The sequence below is a fragment of the Staurois parvus genome, unplaced genomic scaffold (assembly GCF_062004578.1).
Source record: "Staurois parvus isolate SC_StPar_1 unplaced genomic scaffold, SC_StPar_1.0 ptg000303l, whole genome shotgun sequence".
Classification (NCBI taxonomy): domain Eukaryota; kingdom Metazoa; phylum Chordata; class Amphibia; order Anura; family Ranidae; genus Staurois; species Staurois parvus.
Window position 1 is genome coordinate 4,734,715 of NW_028318099.1, and position 21,810 is coordinate 4,756,524.

The window sequence follows — 21,810 nt, forward strand, 5'->3', positions numbered from 1 at the left end:
ACACTTGCAAGCTTTTTGAGACCATGCCCATAGAAACCCCCAAGAACACTACCCCAATCTTTGAGTCCTGAGTTATGTAGCAAGCAATGCAGAGTAACCCAGAAAATGAAGGGAGAGAAGCCTGTGTCCTGTACTGTACTCAAAGATAAGGCATTTTCCTTTTTTCCTAAATCACACAGTACAGGACACAGAGTATTCAAAGACCCTGGAATGTCTCAAAGGAATGAATGAGAAGGGTAGCCAACAACTAGGCAAGCAGAGCTCTGCAAACAGGCCATACAATGTCAACCAACCCAGCTTCAGCGTGCAGCAGTATAAATCTGGCAAGCAACGCCGTTATCAGGTGTAAGAAATGTTCCACAGCCTGGTTCTATGTCTGCCTATCTAGGCCAGTCATAATTGGGAATCAACTCCTGTACAGGGACATTAGCTGAAGAAGCCTGCATTTTTTTTTTTGCTCTGGACATGCCCAAGATACAGCTAGAATCAGTGGCAGAGACCAGGGTTATAATCAGGTCCTATGCTGGAGCAAGGGACACATTGTCACTCTGAGGTTGCATGTTGTGTGGGCATTCAGCAGAGCCAACGTTTGCCTGAGCTTTTGCCATGACTCCCTTTTTACCTGGTTTCCACCTTAGATATGGGTATGCCTCTACGGGGTACTCATGCAGAGTAGAGTGCGGAATAAATAGTAAGCCTGTCCAAGGAGGAGCAACTTGGGTGCAGAAGGTCATGAAGAGAAGCCCTCATTACAAAAGAGTGGGAGGAAGCATCTAAGTAGCTTACAAGGGGCTCTAGGTGGAAGCAGTGGTAAAATGTGTGACTTACGGTGTGATGTAACACCTGCTCATCAACATAAGACTAAGCTCTAACTGGTTGAGTTTTAGGGCCAAGATTGAAAAGTTTACACAGTAAAGTGAATACATTCCAAACACTATTATGGTTTTTGTATAGGAAAATCCTGTCTCACCTTTCTATGTTGCTGGCCACTGCATAGGGCCCAGGATTCACCAGTCATGATAAGCATATTCCCTCAGAAGAGTCTTCAGGATCTGAGTATTATAAGAATTGACTTTGGCCCTGGTTCTGTATAGCACCCTGTGGCTAACCACACACCTTGCACAAACTGCAGAGGTGAGCACCCATGTAGGATACAGAGCCTGAAGCAACATTACAGGCTGTCCCCAGAGCACAGGGTTCATGTGCACTTCAAGGTTTTTCTGAAGTTGCACCACTCCAGATGCACTGCTACTACTGTTGTATTAGGAGACAGAGAAGCGCATTAAAGAATCCGAAGATAAAATAGTGTTACTAAACCCAGGACCCTGCATTCATTATATCTGGTCTCCCACAGTACAAACATGGAAATGCAATTTTTTTTAAAAAATATAAACTGCTAAATACATTTTGTCATCAGCAGTATATAGCAGTCTTGTAACTTCTAACAGTGTCCATCAGAACACTGGTTAAAGCTTGTAAGAGGAGTTTTAATTCTCCTTTGACTGTGCTATCAAGGTGCATGACCCCTGACCATCTGTCTGGACAGTGCTGATCAGCCCTGTGCCAAACACTCTAGCAAAACACACCAAACTGAGCAAGCGCAGAGTTTCTCCTTCTGCTCTGTACTGTCAGCAGACAGACTGGGGACTGTGGAATAATGGGAGGGTCATAGAAAAACAGGATCAAACAGCCTTTTTACGCAATGCAAAGGATTAACGCCTTACGTGTCACAGTGATTATAATAAACATACTTTACCGATTTTACTGTTGTACGTTTAGTAACACTAAGCTAAGAGCAATTTCCCCATAGGGGAGAACAGGTCCATCACCTTAGGACACAAGAAAAATAACTGAGGACTAACGGAGTGGGGTAGGGTTATAGGAGGGACGTCCAGGATGTGTATCCTCAAAAGCTTGCCAGTATTCAATCACCTGCATGTATCAGCCTATAACCCATGGTCTAGGAATACTCATTCTCTGTCCTGTACTTTAAGACAAAGATAAGCATCTGAAAGAATGGCGTGATCCATGGCTACACCATGCTTTAACTGACAGATTTAGAAATGTAAAGACTGGCTGCAATGAGTTATACAGATAGCCCTTTGAGATATCATACATAAGGAGTATGTTTAGAGTAGTGATTGGCTCATTCACTCACAACATACTATATGGCCGTTTATTCTGGCCCGAGTAACTAGTGTGACAACATAACCATGGAGGTCATTTGAAATCTAAAACATGCTTAAGTAGATCTTTTTTTAGCTACAGTGCCAACCGCAATTTGAAAGATACTCTGGCTAGCTTGCTATTGGATATAGCCTCCCATTTTCACAAAATATGCTTGCGTAACTCATTACTCAACCACGTCTGGAGGCTTTAAAAGTGATGTTAAAGAATTGTAGATGGCTCAATGATGATCTCATTAAAGACGCAAGTAGTTTGTAGTGCTGAAACAACTAATCAACGATAACGGATTAAAAAAATGAGTCGTCAACTATTTTCATTATCAATTAGTTGGCCTGCCATATAGAATGCACTATTTGTTTACATGTCAGTATACACAGTGCAGCACACAAAACGCAGTACATAGTTCATGTCAGTAAGTGCCTGAGAATGTGAATGTGTGAGGTGCAATGCCTCATGGGACAAGTAGCTCTGGGCAAGAGAAGAAAGTGATGTAAGGGCTCTGTGCAGTAATGATCAGCATCTGAACCCAGATAAGATGGAGGCTTATAGACTGGAGGTCAATTAATGCATTACAATTACATTTAAAAGGTAACAGATATATTATTGCATTATATTTAAAAAAAAATTATTATACCCATGCAAAAAAGTCTCAGCCTTTAGTACTCCTTTAATATATATTTCCTCCCACCTACCCTTCATGTAGCTTCATGCCTGACTCCCAGTTAAAACACCCCATATATCCTACTTCCTTGGATAGTTTATTATTTATATAAGTTATATAGTGCATTTTTACTTTCACGGTCTCACAGTATAAATTGACCCCTTAGAGTACTGATTATCTGCAGCTAAGCTGCAAACATTTGTTTTTGTACTATAAAGGGTTAATTTTTGTTTAACCCATCATGACAGGTGATACAAAAAGCATGTTGCTGCTACCAAATGTCTTAGTGACTGCAGGTGCAGGTAGCTTTTATTATGCAACTTGTCGATGACAAGGGACTCGGTCATACATAAAATTCTAATATTACAGTCCTGTCTGAAAATCTGCAACACAGTGTTCTACGCATTTCATTTTTATTCATTAACCACTTGCCTACTGGGCACTTTTACCCCCTTCCTGCCCAGGCCAATTTTCAGCACACTCGCACTTTAAATGACAATTTGCGCAGTCATGCAACATTGTACCCATAGGAAATTTTTTATCTTTTCACACAAATAGAGCTGTCTTTTGGTGGTATTTAATCACCACTGGGGTTTTTTTTTTTTTTTTTTTGCACTATAAACAAAAAAACTAAACTTTTTTTTTGTTTCTGTTATAAAATTTTGCAAACAGGAAATTTTTCTCCTACACTGATGTGCGTTGATGAGGTGGCACAGATAGGCTGCACTAATGAGGCGTCACTGGTGGGCATTGATGAGGAGGCATTGATCATCAGGGCACAGCAGATGTGCTCTGTGACAGTTGCTGGTTATCGGCAGTACTTTCCTCACGCTGACAGCATGAGGAAAGTGCAGCCGTTAACTGGCAACTGTATTTACTCAGTGATCTGCTGTATCATTGGACACAGCTGATCACGTGGTAAAAGGCCGCTGTGATTGGCCATTTACCTCATCACATGATCAGCTGTGTCTGTGATGAAAAACACTAGATGATAAAAGCTAATAGCATTTTTCTGCCAGCTCATAGTAATATTGGTAGCGCTTAGAAGCAATTAAGAACATTCAGTGTTTTTTTTTTTCTGCCAGGAAAATGCTTCCAAAATCTCTCCAAACACAATTTTTCTTCTGCTAAATGCTGAAGCTTGAAAAGCACTTCTAGCATCAAACAGTATGCATAGACAAATAAGATAACACTATTAGCATCTAGGACCATAACAAAACACTAGTGTGCATGCAGCCAGACATTACGTTCCTTATTATAAATAAAAGACAAAATGGCATATTGAGGTTTTTATCTAATTGATAAATAAAAACAATAATCAGTCAACTAATGGATTATAAAAATAATTGTTAGTTGTAGCCCTAGTAGTTTGGTTGTCATGCTCATTCCAGTCAATGCCCTATAACATGTATGTGAACAGCATTGAAGGGGAAGTCATGGAACCAAGGTTGCCATCTCCCTTTAAACCCAAGCGCATTAATTACACAGATTCTGATGCTAATTTCATGCAGATAAGGCACTAAGCAAGTTTAATTATCACCTTAATCAGCCACAGAACCTGTGTAATTAATGTGTTCTGTTTTAAAAGGAAGAGGTGACAACCCTGCATGGAACTAGCAGCCAAAGAAATAAAATATATTTAGCAAATTATGCACACAAAAAGTCTTTAGTCAATTAACATAATGAAATGACCATGAGTGAGTATCCTGTAATAATCTGAACAGCAAAGAACCTTTGCAGCCAGTGATCGGAATGCCATGCATTGCTGTACACATGAACAAATTAAATTCAAAGTGCCACTGTGTTTCTTATAGTCTTTATGAGGCAGGAAAGTGTCATTCTAGACAACAAGTAGTAGCACAGCAGACACCAAATAAAATATTTACATAATTTGTGATGGCATTGCAACTTCTTGCTATAAGCAGTTGTGCTTTGCAAGCTTACAGTTAGACCTAAGTCAAGGTGGTGTGTACGAAGATATTCACACAGGTTCACAGATTCAGGTCTGTATATAGAAGGACAGAAGAAAATAAAGGTTCAGCTTGCATGACTGCCTGGTTCAGAAGATCACTATACCTAAAATATAAAGACTGGCTGCAACTCCAGCAAAGAAAAACACACACAGTTCCACTGCAAAGTGAAACCAAACAATTTATTTGTGCTAAATGAAAAAAAAAAAAAAATGTACTCAGAAAATAATTCTTTATACATTGTACCGGCTTACAGTATTCTGCTAATTAAGCATTCATTAGTGCCAAGCTGTGCTATTTTTCTTTAACCTGTCTTGCTTTTGTTGAATACAAAGCGTCTGGCTGCGCAGCCAGTACATAGCTAAAATTTACTCTTCATCTCACATGGGTGTTTCCGGGTTCAATTTAAATTTGCATTTTAAAATACTCTGCAAAATTAAAAAAAAATTGTTCCATATATATTTTACATAGCTTGTAAAGCCAATTTATACACCTAAAAAAGAAAAAAAAAAAACCTAAATACTGAGAGTCAGAAATGGATTTGCGGACAGTTTATGGTATAAGATCACCTAAAACTGATACAATTAAATCTTAAGATCCATTTACAATACATTCCACATATTTAAACAAAGTTGCCCACATTTTTCACTACCATGTTTATTTAATCAATGAAAATTTGGTTTATGTGACTTTGCATCAGTTATGGGCTGTGTGCAATAGACACTGAACTTGGGGTTGGGTTTATGGATAGCTAGCTAAAAATGTAAGTGATTTACAGGCACTGAAGAACTTCAACCTACCTCCGCATAAAGCCATAAAACACATCCTTACTAGCACATGATTTATACAATTTAACACTGTGCTTTAATAGGCTTTTTTTTTGCAATAAAACATGCTGTTATATCAGCTTACTGCTCTTCTATTACACAGTAAGACTGGCTCTGAGTGTGATTAGATTCCAAAGTTGGAAGCCAATGGGCCTATGATCACAATATGCACTTTAAAAAGTCAGATTATTTAAATGTAGTGATTTACGGTATGCATGGGATACTAGTAAACGAACGTTCAACCCATCATGCTTTAGAATACTTAAGCAAATTCCATGGAAACAAAAATAAAAAAACAGTATCCCTTTTATTACATAAACCTAAAAGCCTCAAGAGAAAAGCCTTTGAGCAGCATGATATAACATTTAGTAAGGTTGTCCCAGCCAGGGTAGTAACGTACATGTAGCGTCAGTAAACATGAAGGGGGAATTTTGTGGGAACATGAACGCTGTAAGACCCACAACACTGGCTGTATTCTGAGACAAACATTTACAACACAATTAGACAGTGAAGCCTATGTAAACTCAGTGCAAATAAAGTCAAATCTGAATATGACAGGTAAGCCTTTGGCTTTGAGTAAACTGTTCAATGTTTAGTCCAACTCAAAATGCAGAAACTGCAGAGGACATGCACTAGGGCTGAGAGGGAGGATGCACTGAATTGTGGGAAGTGGCAGACTGAGATGCGGTTGACTGGACTGCAGGTTGTGCTGGAGGAGGTGGCGGAGGCGGAGGCTGCACTGGAGTCTGGGTGTTTGGAGATGGAGGAGGAGTGGGGCGCTTAAACTTGTCAGGACTGTTGCTCCTTCGTGGCGAGGGTCTCTGAAGAGAAAAAGATACACAAAGTGTTTACCAGACATGCCATTTCCCAGTTTGCAATGAACGCCAAAGTAAATAGAACTCCAATATACCTCATGTCGGAAACTACAAACTATTTTACATAAGTATTTAATGTCTAGATACAAAAAATTTCCCATCAATGGGTAATTTTTGTTCTCAAGCTAGTATTTTGGGAGGAACAGAGAAATAAAAGGAAAAAAATGTGGTTAAGCAAAACTCCAGCTGAAAAAAAAAAAAAAGAAAAGGCAAATAATATGCCAATCATTAATCTGGTGCAGTCCCCTGCAGTACTTCTTCCATCATTAGATATCCTTAGTCTTTCAGGGTGGATAGCAGCCCAGCATCATTCAACCCACATCCTCTGAGCCCAAGCTGGCAAAAAGATGAGCTTTTCTCATCTCTTCCTATCAGTAAGTTCATTCTCAGCACATGCAATGAATATTGGCTCCTTGTCCTGCGTCTTCCACTTTCACACAGCTCTACTGTACAGTGGACTGCAAGAGGCTGATACCAGGTCAAATCCTGGTACACTGCATGCACTTAATGTTATGCATTAAAATGTGTGCCTTTTAGTTGTGTTCCTGGAGTTTAGCTTTATATTATTGTACTATAATAAATAAGAAGTGCAGCGCTAAAAATGTGTAAATAAAAGTGACAAATTAAACTTAAAAAGTTCATAAATAATGAAATGATAGCAATACAGAATCCCAACTGCAGCAGAACTCAGATTCTTGTGCTTGGAAGTTATAGTAAAATTGCGCACTCACCGGATGTGCATTGAATATGCACATATAAATAAATCCACCACGGTCCTCTTATGGAGTGGGATATGCCAGGCGTATGGTAAACTTCCTTTTAGGTATGGAACAGCACAGCAGAATTTCTTGGGTTGGATAGGTGGTCTGCTCATCCAGAGGTCCCATTTAAGGATGGATGGGTCTGCAGCCTGTGTTACAGGGATTCCCTCCTCTGGGTGCTTGGATGGGTCAGGATTATGAGAAGGCTCTCTAATTTAATAGCACTGTCCATAGCTCCACTAATTCAGCAACTATAGAATCAAGAACCTGGACGGAGCCCCGGATCTCCCTCTAGATGAGCGAACAGAGTTCAGTTCGGGATGTCGCCTCCTCCTCTCACTGCCACTGCTCCGTCCATGAGCCGAATCCCAACCAGGCACTGAGAGATGCTGGGTGGAGAGAGCCGGAACTACCACTCCCAGCACCCCCCGCGGCAGCCACAAGCCTTCAATCTGCGGAAACTTTATTCAGCACACACCTGTGTTTATCGTGTGTGCTGAATAAAGTTTCCGCAGATTGAAGGCTTGTGGCTGCTGCAAGGGGGTGCTGGGAGTGGTAGTTCCGGCTCTCTCCTCCCAGCATCTCTCAGTGCCTGTTTGGGATTCGGCTCATGGACGGAGCAGCAGTGAGAAGGAAGCGGCGACATCCCGAGCTGAACTCTGTCCGCTCATCTAGAGGGAGATCCGGGGCTCCATCCAGGCTCTTGATTCTACAGTTGCTGAATTAGTGGAGCTATGGACAGTGCTATTAAATTACAGAGCCTTCTCATAATCCTGACCCATCCAAGCACCCAGGAGTAGGGAATCCCTGTAACACAGGCTGCAGACCCATCCATCCTTAAACGGGACCTCTGGATGAGCAGACCACCTATCCAGCCCAAGAAATTCTGCTGTGCTGTTCCATACCTAAAAGGAAGTTTACCATACGCCTGGCATATCCCGCTCCCATAAGTGGACCGTGGTGGATTTATTTATATGCACATATTCAATGCACATCCGGTGAGTGCGCAATTTTACTATAACTTCCAAGCACAAGCATCTGAGGTCTGCTGCAGTTGGGATCCTGTATTACTATCATTTCATTATTTATGAACTTTTATGAACTTTTTAAGTTTAATTCGTCACTTTTATTTACTAACTTATATTTAGCGCTGCACTTCTTATTTATTGTTTGACAGAGGTTTTTTATGGTTACCTTAGTGCAATAGCTGCTTTTTCTTGAGCGCTCACTTTGCTTTATTTTATAATTATTGTACTATAAAATTTGCTCCTCTTTACAGTCAAAGGGACCCTTTTAGGCTCTGTTCACACCTGTGAGCTGCAGGAATGTGTGTGTACCTAAAGCACAGGAAAGCGCTATGTTTTTCCTGAAGTTCCACTGAGGTGTCATTCATTCTTAATGGCACTCCAAAACACCCTGGTAATGCACATGGGCTGCAGCATACAAGGCATAACTTATTACCATACATTGTGGTGCTCTTGAGTTTTGCACTTCTTTGGTGTGAACTTTGTGCATTGGATGGCCCAGTCAAACTCAACCCATCCAAACCTTCAAAATGGGTTGTCCTAATGCAATGTGCATCAACACACATGCATCACAGGGCACGGGTGTGACCCTAGCCTTCAGTGAGGACATATTTTTGCACCTCCCAACAGTGTTACAGATCCTCTCAGGAATTCAATAATCTAGAGTACATGTGCAATATATGGGTTAAAGCAACCTGTACTGGAACTTATGGGGACAACCATTACTGATCTCTACCTCTCAAAACACTAGTTGTCTGACTCTCATACTGAATAAATACAGTACTATCTGACCCATATGTATGCAGATCAGGAGTTCTGACTGCACTTTGACTTTTGTGATCTTAATATTAGCCCCTTGAAGAGTCACTTTTGTTCATATGTGGGTTGAACAAAAAAATAAATAAAAAAAAACTTGATTCTCCCATTCAAGGTGGATGGAGGAATCCTCCTGCTGAGCTATTGCATTCTGATAGCAGGGAGACTTCCCCACCGTGAGAACACACTGATCAGCGTTGTAGGCTATAGCCTGTGGTGTTGATCTAGCGGCAAAAATTGACAGGGTGGTTGTACAGAAGTCGACAGATCTACTTCTGTACATCCACCCTGCCCATACATGGATTGAAAAATTGGACAGACCCTACTGAACAGGACAAATTTTGATCCAGTGTCAGCAATTACAGGTTTGGTTGTTTTTTCCCAAAAAGTTTATTTTAAATGTGTGACAAGGTGAAGAATGTAATGTTTCAAATAAATGAACACAGTAGATTCCGGTGTGATTTTATGAGCCTGGTTTCCTCATAGGGGAAGAATTATATGAATGTAACTGGCACAGTGAAGGCGACATTATAATTTTTTAGAGTACTTACTGTTATCCCGTGGGATGAGCCCATGTGCTGCACATGTAAACCTGGAGAGTTGAAGTAAGACATTCCAGCTCTAGTGAGGGAGGTTGGAGGTGTGAATCCCACATTGTGACTTGCATAGGACAAGCCTAGGATACAAAACTGGTTTAATCACATTCAGGTAGCTCAATCTTTATAAACATAGTTTATATAATGGTGGACGACACTAGATCAAAGAACGGATTGAAAGAAAAAAAAAATGTATATAGGGATAAAGGCTGTTCAATAAAGAACAGATATCATGTGAGGGCATAAATACACATCTATCCCTTCTTACTTTTCTCTGCAAAATACTGTGGCATACACTTCTGACAGTATTTCTATCTATATATATTTTATCTATACACACACACACACACACACACACACACACACACACACACACGCTATAGTTATATAATGGATATGGGCAGGTTTAATTTGAGGGTATGTACATCCAAATTGGAGGAAGGGTTTAGGAATTACAGTTTAGGAGTAGCCATCCCCCTTTTCAAGAGACCAAAAGTAATTGGACAATTGAATGAAAAGCAGTTTCAAGGCCAAGTGTGGGCTACTCCTTCGTTATTTCTTCATCAATTAGAGCTCGTTCACATTTGACTTTTTTTTTTCCAACTCTTGCAAACACCCCTATAGCGTTTGACAAGCGTTGGTCCGGCGTTTGCGGAGCATTTTTACCGCTCCGCAAATGCTCCAATACCGCCGCATGCGCAGTTTAGCGGCGGTTGCTAGGCGTTTGCCAAGTTTTAAAAACACCCCACAAACTCCTATAATGAAGTTTGAATGGTATTAACGTCCCGCAACCGCACCGCAAACGCTGGTCGGGCGTTTGCGGTGCGGCACCATAGACTTGAATAGGAGGCTTCAACTCCTCCTGACTCGACCAGAGGCGTCCAAACAGCACTATGTGCTGCAATGTGCAGAATTTTTCGAGGCGTTTGGAAAATGGTAAAAACGCTTCCCAAACGCATGTCTGTCGCTTGCTAACAAGGCTAGTGTGAACGTAGCCTTAAGCAGGTAAAAGGTCTGGAGTTGATTCTAAGTGTGGTATTTTCATTTGGAATCTATTGCTGTGAACCTACATCATGCATTCAAATGAGCTGTCCATGCAAGTAAAACAGGTCCTTGTAAAGATTAAAAACATAAACAAATCCATCAAAGAGATAGTGGCAACATTAGGAGTGGCCAAATCAACAGTTTGGTACATTCTGAGGAAAGAAGAACACACTGGTGAGCTCAGCAACATAAATAGGCATGGACGTCCATGGTAGACAACAGTGGTGGATGATCGCAGGATCCTCTCTATGGTAAAGAAAAACCCATTCACAACATCCAGACAAGTGAAGGACACTCTCCAGAAGGTGGGCGTATCATTGTCAAAAGTCTACAATCAAGAGAAGACATCATGAGAGCCAATACAGAGGGTTCACCACAAGGTGCAAACCATTCATAAGCCTGAAGCATAGAAAAGCCAAATTAGACTTTGACAAAAAACATCTAAAAAAGCCAGACCAGTTCTGGAAAAGCATTCTTTGGATGGATGAAACTAAGATTAACCTGTACCAAAATGACGGGAAGAAAGAAAAAAAAAAAAGTGTGGAGAAGGCTTGGAACAGCTCATGATCCAAAGCACACAACATCATCTGTAAAATATGGTGGAGGCAGTGTGATGGCATGGGCATGCATGGTTTCCAGTGGTACTGGGTCATTGGTGGTGTTGAAGACAGAAGCAACCAGTTGAATTCTGTAGTGTTTAGAGATATACGGTTAGCCCAGATGCAGCAACGTTAATTAGAGGATGCTTCACAGTACAGATGGACAATGATCCAAAAACACACTGCAAAAGCAACCCAGGAGCTTTTGAAGGAAAAAAAAGTGGAATACTCTGTAATGGCTGAGTAAATCACGTGATCTCAACCCAATTGAGCATTCATTTCACTTGCTGAAGGCAAAACTAAAAGGCAGAAAGACCCACAAAGAACAACTGAAGACAGCTGCAGTTAAAACCTGGCAAAGCATCATAAAGGAGAAAACCCAGTCTTTGGCAATGTCCATGGGTTCTAGACGTCAGGCAGTTATTGCCAGTAAAAGGATTCTCAACAAAATATTTAAAAAAGAAGAACATTTTATTTATGATTATATTAATTTGTACAATTACATTTGAGACCCTGAAAATGGAGGGACTGTGTATAAAGATGGTTGCAGTTCCTAAAATTTGTATTTGACATTCATGTTCAACACCTTGAATTAAAGCCAAAAGTCTGCACTTCAAATTCATTTGAATTGTGCTTGTGTCCAAATATATATGGACATGTGTGTGTGTACTTATATTACACACACACACACACACACACTATACACTGCTAACACAGATGGCACATCTTCATTATGAGAGCGGGCTACTACATCCGAATAGTTCCCCACCCCTGGGTGCAATGGACCTACCATCTTATTTTTAGGCCTCCAGGAGACAAAGCGCAAAAAAAGAAAGAGCGACACTCTCACTTTTTAAATTTAAATGTGATCGTAAAAAATGCTACATGCGGAGTGGTGTTCTTTTTTATTTTGGTGCCTATTTGTCAGTGGGAGTTCCCTGGTTTCGGTGTTAATGAGAGAGTGAAAACACTATCACTGAAGTCCCCTGAGCACAGACTCTTTAGTTCAACTGGCACATCCCTATTTATTGGCTTTAGGCAAATGTCTCCATTCAGCATTTCATGCTATTGCACCCTATGGTAATATATTATTATTGTTATTATTATACAGTATTTATAAAGCGCCAATAGTTCACTCAGCGCTGTACATTACAAAGGGGGACAGAACATGTGACAGAACAATACCAATACAATGCAAAACATGAGGGGATCAAGGGCCCTGCTCTTTCGAGCTTACAATCTAGAAGATATACATATGGCTGAGTATAGGGGCTTCCTTTTTTGCTGAATGTATACAAATTCTTGGCCTCCAAGAGAGGTTGGCCATTATATTTGAGTGGCAAGATGCACAAGTGCAGTTGCTGGCTCCTAGGCCAGCAATGAGTTAGTCATGCCAGGCAGCAGATTTTTAAGACTTATTTAATGAAATATTTGCCATTGTGTTCGATATTTTGCAGCATACAACAGGACTAAAAGCAAGAATGGTTGTAAAGCAAAGCTTTAGAAGAGAAAAAAAAAATCATTCAATCTGTTATAATATCTTAACAGCTGCAAAATGTTTCTCTACTTAACTTAATCTGTGCCGTCATCTTCCAGGTCTCAGTGTGGTTTCCTTGTACATGCCTGAAACTTTTCATAAGCAAAAAGATTGCAGTCCAAACACTCCCTTAGCTAAAGGAAAAAGCTTGTAAAGCTGACTGTCAACCATTCCTACTCTGCCTTTCTTACCGAAAAAGCTTGTAAAGAAACTCCCAGTCAGCCATATTTTTACATCCCTTGTGAATCCTTCAGTGAATAAGACTTCTTTAGTATATATACAGTATACTACTGCTGTTCATGAGAATTTGGCACAATGCAACACTATGTGGAAAGGTCATGAGTAAAGAACCCATTCTTTGACATCTAGTTCTGGGGCACAGTCTCCGAAGGTTAGTCTCACTGCCCCAGATCTGAATTGTGTCACATGGACAAGGGAATATACGATTATAATAGTCTTGCCTTTCATGTGTTTTTCTTTGTGATAATTATAGTCGAAGAACTAAAAAAAAAATAAATTACCAGGAGAAATGGGCCGGCTGGAACTTGGGGATGGGGTGTAGGGAATAGGACTGGATACAGTACGTGGTCTTAATCCTTGTGCAGACATCTCATTAAAATACCTGTAGAAAGAAATTATTAGTTATTACAGCAGCATTGGGCATAGAGTAAAAATAATAAATACATAAATGTACAATTTAAAAACTAAATGGATAAAACAGGTGATTATAAAGAACATGTTTAGAGAAATACAGGGGCTGTCACTTCTATTAATGCCGGGATGTCATTCTGATATAAAACAGTTCTGATACTTTGTCTTTGAATAATTATACATATCATTTGTTTTGCCTAAAAACATAGAAGAGTAACAGGGGGAAAAAAAAAAAAGACCAAGTTTTTTTTATTTTACTTGGAGTAAAAATCTTTGTTTGCCCCAAGCATATATCTACTTACTGTCAACTGACTCACTACCTCCGCTGGAAGTCCATCAAACTTTAGTGGTTTAAAAGTAAAAAATAAAAATAAAAAAATAAAAAATACTTTCTAGGATCAATTTTGACATTTCCGGTGCTACTTTGAGGTCATGGCCTGTGCTCTTGATCTTAAGTTCATATTGAAAATACTGCCCTCCTGAACCTTATTCACCCCCTTGATCTATATCGAATGCTTTCACTTCTTTCCTCCAGACTGTACATATTAGATTTCTGAAGTCTCTCGTGATGAGTTTTATCCCTCAGACCTTTTACTATTTGTTGCCCATCTCTGGATTAATTCTCTCTTATCACCTAAGTTTTATATCTGATCAGTGACTTAGGCAGCCCATACATTAGTCTTTTTATTCGACCAGTGGGATGAAAAACAAAAAATAAAAATAAATAAATAAAAAAAAAGACCACCCCATCCACATTAAATCACTCCTGCTAAGATATTATATTCGGGCAGCAGGACATCTTTCCCACTGTCAGAATACACAGAACAGCGTTGTGGGCTATATGCTGTGGCACAAATTGATTGGGAAAAACCTGACAAGGTGGTTGCCCAAATCAATCGGTAGATCAACTTCTGTATAACCACTGTCCCCATACATGGATCGAAATTTGGTCATTCCTTGCTGGACTAGTTGAATTTCTATCCATGTATAGCCGGCATAAGAAGTACTGAAGGTGGAGACTGACAGTAGGCAAACATTTATTTGAGGGACAAACAAATATTATATAAAGGAAAAATGTTTGATGCTGATATAGGATCTCAGGCTGCCGACAAGGAAAGCAGAGTCTCATACAAAGTTAATGAGAAACATTGTCTCTGTGTCCACTCCATCACAAAATACTCAGTGCCTATGGGTATAGCGGAGCATGTGATGGCCTCTACTGATGCAGTGCCTGTGCTTGAGTACGAAGACTGAAAAAAAACAAAAAAACAGACATCACTGCTATCTCTAGGCTTTGGAGAGATAAGTTGTGCATACTTTCACTATATGGCAAAAGCCCTGAGGACCCTCAGGGGACTTTAATTTTGCTGTAAGTCAACTAAGAAAAAAAATTCCACCAGGAATATGACTATTTATTAAAAAGGTATATCAACCACAAGACCTCTCATCATCCATTTCTAAGCTGGACTCGCTTTCCGACAGCTGTCTGCACAAGGCCTCTCGTCTCTCCATTTCTCTCTGAAGTTTCCTCTGAAGTCGCAGGTTTTCTTCCCTCATGTGACGTTCTTCCTCCAAATACTGGGCCATCTTCTCTGTATCTGCACATGATGAACAGACATTAAGCTAATATTATAGCACTGACAAAGCCCAGCGTAATATAGGATTTTTTTTTACTCACTGTAAGATCCTTTTCTTGGTGTCCATTTAAGAACACAAAAGTCTTCACCTCCAGTTATACTGCCACCAACAGGAGGATTGGCAAAAAAAAAAAAACACAAAAAAAACAAACAAAAAAACTGCAGAATAACCCAGCATTACCTCTGCTATCAATTTCAGCAGGCTCAGTTAGGACAGTTCAGCATTAAAATGATCCACTTTATTAATATACAAATGGCAACTCACTGGGTTAACAGATGAAAGGCATGTCTCCACATATCTCAGTAGCTACGTGTTTTAGAGCTTCATATTCTTTCTTCAGGCCCTGAGAGTGGTCAACGAACACATGACATTCAAGCAACAGTGTAAAGATAGGTAATTCCCTGAACAAATGAGGACTTAAGAGCATATGCTCTGGCTTCTTTAACCAAAGGAAATCTGGTTAACGTTGCCTGCGGGACACTGCAAAACTTGGCTGAGTCTTGAAACATTTGGACCATTCGGAATATATTTCCAATAATCAGACGTTGGCTGTTTCCCTCACAGAAGAGTATATCAATGGGGGAACCATGAGAGTCCACTGAGGCAAACAATGGAGCCAGCACCCAGGAGAGAAATCGGAATGCAGGGGAGCAAATTCAAAAGCCTTGGGAGGGTAGTGATCAGTATAACATGCAAAATGTTTGGACTCAAAGATCCTAAAAGAGACCAATGTTTTTTCTGGAGGTTTTCCAAGGCTAGGTTGGGATAGATTTCCTGAAACCAAACTGACACAGGAGCTAGGAAGGAAAAAAAAAAAATCTATATTTTAGACTCCAAAAAAGGAGAAGGGTTGGGTCTGCTAATCTATGTGTTAAGATCAGAGGGTTGGAGCTGAGGAACTGATGTACTGGTGGCAAAGGTCTAAAATTCAGAAGAAAAAAACAAAAAAAAAAACACCACAGAATGGTGTCTGGAAAAGTATGTTGCACACAAACCAGTGCCCAAAGGTCACTTCTAGGCTAGTCCTGCAACTTGTGGTTTAGTGGGGTTCAATCACAGCACTCCAAAGTGGAGGATAGGTCACGCCAGACAGCTGCAATCACAGACACCACCTCTAGCACCAATGTAGGGAATAATCTTAATTGGAAATAAAAAATGGATAGGCTTTTTCAAGCAGAGCTGAATAAACATAAAAACAAAAAAAATTATCCATTTCCCTTGGACAGGAGCAAAAATCTGAGACACACTGGTAGCAGGAGGAGCCATCTTGGACTGACCTAAAGGTTATGTTTGCCAGTGCCCAATCTTCCTGTAGGCAGCAGTATGACCAAAAAGGTACAGACTTCCCATAACACAAGAACTGAGAGAAAAACACAACTGTATTAAAATCAGGTGTCCAGTAGCCATTCCTAATGCACTTGAAGCAGAAATGTTTGTTGAGCTAAGTAACTTACAGTATAATTGTACTTTTTTGATTTAAAGTGAAATTTTAGAATATTTGTTTATATTCATTATGTTTAGGCCTGAAAAACTTTAAACTTTTTAGCCAGGTAAGTGCTACTGCAAAAAAATATTTCATATTTACCAATGGTACCGGCTCAGCAGGTGCCATTATTAAGGTCATTCTGCTCTTCACCAAGCTCACAATGCAATGATGTGAATAACCTATGATGTGGACCTGAATAGCAGTTAAAGAAGTCACAGAAGGGACATCTCCTCTTTCCACACAGTTTTCCATTACATAAACAAATTTACCAGGTTAGCAGACAATGCTGGGCTCTCTCATTAGAATGCCTAGCATGCTCTTAAAACAGTGTGTGTATATCTATCTATATAGATATCTCAATCCAAACACTATATAAAATCAGTTTATAAAGTTGTACACATTAAAGCACTAATTTCAGCAACAACTTATATCTATAGGTTGCCCAAAGACAGCCAGGCCTACATCTATGTAGCTAATATTCTTGCCCCAAGCTAATAAAGTGCTGAAGATTTAGACCTCATGCACACTGGACATTTTTACAGCTGACATTCTTTTCTACAGCCAGTAAACACCCCAGCATGTTATCCTATGTGTCCAAGTACACAGACTGTAATCAACGTTTTTTTGGCAGGGGCGTTTTTTTGGCTGGAGAAAAAACCCAGAATTAGTGGGTTTCTAGGGGAGTTTTTTTAGCTGTAAAAACACGAACGCTGAAAATTGCGGCAAACCAGCACTTTTGGACATTTTTTGTCCCCCCCCCCCAAAAAAAAAAAAAAACACCACCACCTCAAAAAAAAAAAAAAAACACACGTGACAAAACGCCGCTGAACACGAATACAAAAATGCTAAAAACCCCTGAAAAACTCACGTTTTTAACATGACTTTACACAGCCAACGTTACCTGCCTTATTAAAACGCTCAGTGTGCATGAAGCCTAAAAGAAAGATCCCCCTACCAGCATCTAGAGGTCTGGCTTATCCACAAACTTCCAAGAAGGATGAATAATTGCAGTGACTAAGTCTTAGGTGATAAATGGATGATGCCTGTAGCAAGGTTGCTCATTGCTTTAAGGAAAAGAGGCAACTGATTAGCTGTGAAAAAAACAGAGCCGATTCATGAATTCACAATTTTATTAGTACAAAAAGGGTAACCTTTCTTATCTCTTGGAAATGCCAGAAAACAAAGCACACAAGGACATGAACAAGATGAAATGCTGCAGATAAAATCATCAAGGGGCATTCATCATGAACAAAGTCATGTCCAGATAGGGGTTTGTTGGTTTTAGTACACATGAATGATGACAGTATTAGCTAATCTCCGACAAAAATCTCTAGTCCGAGAGAATAATATTCATATAAAAGTTAATGAAAAAGAATGGAAGCTCACTCCAGAAATCAATCAATATCCAGGTACCAGTCAGGTAGAGGACAAAGCTCATTGTAAACTGCAGGATCATTGCACATTATGAATGCATACTGCTTTTTCAGTAGCACAGCTGTGAAAAATAAAGCTTTCATTTGGGGAGAATCAAACCCTCCCCAAAATCAGATTTTACTCTTTTCCCTTTACTTGCACAAAGCCACTCCCCTTCCCACCCCCCTTTTCCCCCATATTTCTTAACCCCTTTCCTTTCACTGGAATCTCTAATATAAATCCAAGTAGTTTCTCTCCATGTCTTAAATAAAAAATGTTATCTTTAAATCATAAAAAGACGAAAATATACTTGAAAACGTATAGCAACTGACCTCCTTCGACAAAAGATACCTTTCTTCAAGAAAGCATTTTAATGTAGATCAAATTCATTCAATAAAAGACAGATTCTGTCCTACTACAAATTATAGCCATTGATTCACGAGCATCTCCGAGAGGGAGGAGAACTGTACGTAAACAATACAGTTCTCCCTGTCAGCTTGTGTACACTGCTTTGGATGGCTGTGCACAGCACAGGTTCCATTGTAAATCCTCAGGAGGACAAGTTGTAAAACTGAGAACCACACTTAAACATCAGAAACAACAAATTATAGATCTATTCTGTGAAATTGGCATGCTGGAGATGATCCTTATGGTAACCAGTATGGTAGTTCTTCAGCTCATGCCCGCAGACAACAGCGATCCAAAACCGGTGTCTTTTATAAAAGTTTAACTGAATATTGGGAAAACACTCGTGTCAGATGTCTACACCAGTCAATAAAGATATAGCCAATGGCGCCTGCTGCTGTTTGAGTCCCTGTGTGCAGAGGAAGTGCGCGGAGAAGAGATGCAGTCATGCACAGCGCTGATCTCTTGTCCCCTCTCTTCCCCTTCCCTGTGTAAAGGGGAAGAACTGGGAACTTAAAATATGTTTTACCTCAATGCATTAAGGTAAAAAAAACATTTTTTAGGTTTTGTATCACTAAGTTGAGCGCATACGGAAATACCTCTAACAACCACCTTCCTACCCTTGATGATCAAACCAGTTTAGTTCTAAAACATCCTATAACCTTACAGGAATTGGATCTAACTACTAAAACAAATCAATGGTGGTAAAACCCCAGGTCTGGATGGGTTCACACTTGCATATTACTATTTTCACAGTTTCTCTCTTTACTTTATTAAAGCAATTAACAAAATACCTTCTTTCAGAATAAACATAATGTAAGCCTAAATGGTATCGAATGGTATAAGGTAAAGAGCCTACAGTCTGTTTCAGCTACCAACCTATCTTCCTGCTTAATATAAAACACAAAATTATTTGTTGTGTCTATGTCTCCTGAAAATTATTCACCTCAATCAGGTGAGCTGTATGCCTATGAGGGATGCAAGAGCCACCACAACATGGATCACAATGGATAATGGCATATTACCATAACCCCTTCTGGCAGGCTCTGCATTAATGGACTCTTATCAGATCATTCACCGTTTCTAAAAGGAGTAGGCCGGGTTGCCCCTTATCTCCAATTGTATTCCCATTGACACCTGAACCGCTAGGTCTCTCTATCAGGGCAAACCCCAATATCAAATAGAATCATTAGTCTGCACCATAAGATTGCTATTGCAAACAACCGTGTTATTTCTTTCTACCCTGAATAATTTCTGGTCCAAACCGGTCAGAATTCCAGAAATATGGAGATCTTTAATATTAAGAAAACCCCAAGCCTCAAATCTCTTCCACACCTGTATTCCATTATATAAATGTAGATACTCATCCACCTAGCAACCTTACTGAAGCACCTAATCAATACTTTTGCAATATAGGAACTGATCTATGGACAGGTAGATCAAAACAAAATCTTTAACCCTCAATCATTGCTTGCATTTGTTTGGGGCAAAAAAAACAAAAAAACACCCAGAATAAAAAGCTATACTACACAAATTCAAGACTGAAGGAGACCTGGCCCTACCAGATATCAAAATATACCACACAGCTATTCATTATGCTCACATTATTGACTGGTGTAGACATCATAAAAACAAACTATGGCTACTCTTGACACAAACTACTTCTTTTCCCCTGTTGGTTCTGCCTTGGTGCCTCCAAATCATCTCACAATCAGTTAAACTTTGAAAACTGCCCAATAGGCCCTGCTTTCTTTTTACTACATCATAACAACATACCCTTCAAGCTTCACAAGAGGTTGATCATTATCAGTTTGGTAAAATGCTGCATGTGCATGTATACCTGCCCTATGGGAAAAGTCACACCCATCTACAATTGTTTAGTTCAATAAGCAACATTAAAACACTGGAGAAAATTCTCTTTCAATTTCAATGGATAGATTTTACCAATATGGAAGAATATAAAAACACTAGTGGAACTCGTGGGCAGTGCTGAAACTTGCCACACAGTTGCTCTCCCCCGCGCCAATTTTTCCCTTTTATTCACTCTGCTTACTTCCTTCCACTTCTATTCTGTATTTCAACAATTAGTAATTTTAGGGATTCTTATATATTCCTACCATTGTTATTTAAATCTCTGCCTTAAAGCAGAACTCCGGGGAAAATGTACTTACTGATTTCCTACCTTCACTGAATATGCCATTCATCTTCTGGTTCACTCAGTAGTTGCTCTGAAATAGTTAATAGTCTTTAGTTTCCAGTTTCTAAAACCAGTGGCTGCTATGTCTCCTATTGCTGCAGCCTATAATTCAGTGGCTGCTATGTCTCCTATTGCTGCAGCCTATAATTCAGTGGCTGCTATGTCTCCTATTGCTGCAGCCACTGGTGTTGGCAGATCCCTTCTGTAGTTCTTCTCCAGGAAGTATTGCTGTAATACAGCCCCACTTGCAGTGGTGGGCGGACTGAGACCCTCAGACACATTCAACATGCAGGGTCGGTGCCAGCATAAGGTGGCTTAGGCAGCAGCCTGTGAGTGCCAGAATGGGGGGGAGGGTAAGGTGGGTAGTAAAATCCGAATCCCCAGCCACCTGCCGGGGATTCGGATTTTTGAACTACCTGTCTGTTCCCATACTTCCCAACAGTCTACACTAGCGCATCCTTGCCCGGTAAGGCACTGGGTTCTGTTTTGGGATTCAGCATTGATTCTTACAAGTAATCCCAGCACGGTCCCGGTGAATTACAGCAGAATACGGAAGCAGAACCCAGTGCCTTTCTGGGCAGGGGCACGCTAGTGTGAGCACTGGTGACAGCTGGCTGCCCCGTACCTTGTTAATTTTATTTGCGAGTCCTCAAGACGCAACTGCATTCCATAAGATGCACAGCCACTGGATTGCATGGTACTACTGTACCATGCTATCCAGTGCATGCAACTGCACTGCGTTTGGGCTGAAAGGGTAAAGTGGGGGAGGGGGGAATTATGCACTCTGCTTACCCCTACACTGTGCGTTACACGCTCTTGACGTCTGCACTCTTTTTGTTTTGTTCTCCTGACTATGCATTACACAATCCTGTCCCCTGCATACGGTGCATTACATACTCCTGGACCCTGCTGTCTGTGTGTCATATACTCCTAAACCTGAAACTGACTACAGCCCTCAGTGCGTTACATACTCCTGATCTTTGAATATATTACATTACACACCATGGATCCCTGCAGTCTGCATTATCTCTTCTAAACCCGATACTGACGGCAACACCCTGTACATTGCACATCCCCAATCCCTGCACTCTGCCTTACAGACTCCTGCATTTTATACACTAT

At 40.2% G+C, this 21,810-nt stretch overlaps 1 protein-coding gene across 1 annotated transcript in view; it reads right to left on the reverse strand.

The window, feature by feature from the left end:
* Positions 1–4,979: 4,979 nt before the first annotated feature.
* The window catches only part of CCDC6 (coiled-coil domain containing 6), a 71,760-nt gene continuing 54,929 nt past the window's right edge, over positions 4,980–21,810 (reverse strand). The window contains exons 6-9 of the mRNA XM_089683165.1: positions 14,991–15,147; positions 13,420–13,520; positions 9,674–9,798; positions 4,980–6,466 (exon numbers count right to left, since the gene is read on the reverse strand). Coding sequence (XP_089539291.1) covers positions 6,278–6,466; positions 9,674–9,798; positions 13,420–13,520; positions 14,991–15,147 — 572 coding nt within the window. The 3' untranslated portion in view covers positions 4,980–6,277. The remainder of the gene's footprint in view (positions 6,467–9,673; positions 9,799–13,419; positions 13,521–14,990; positions 15,148–21,810) is intronic.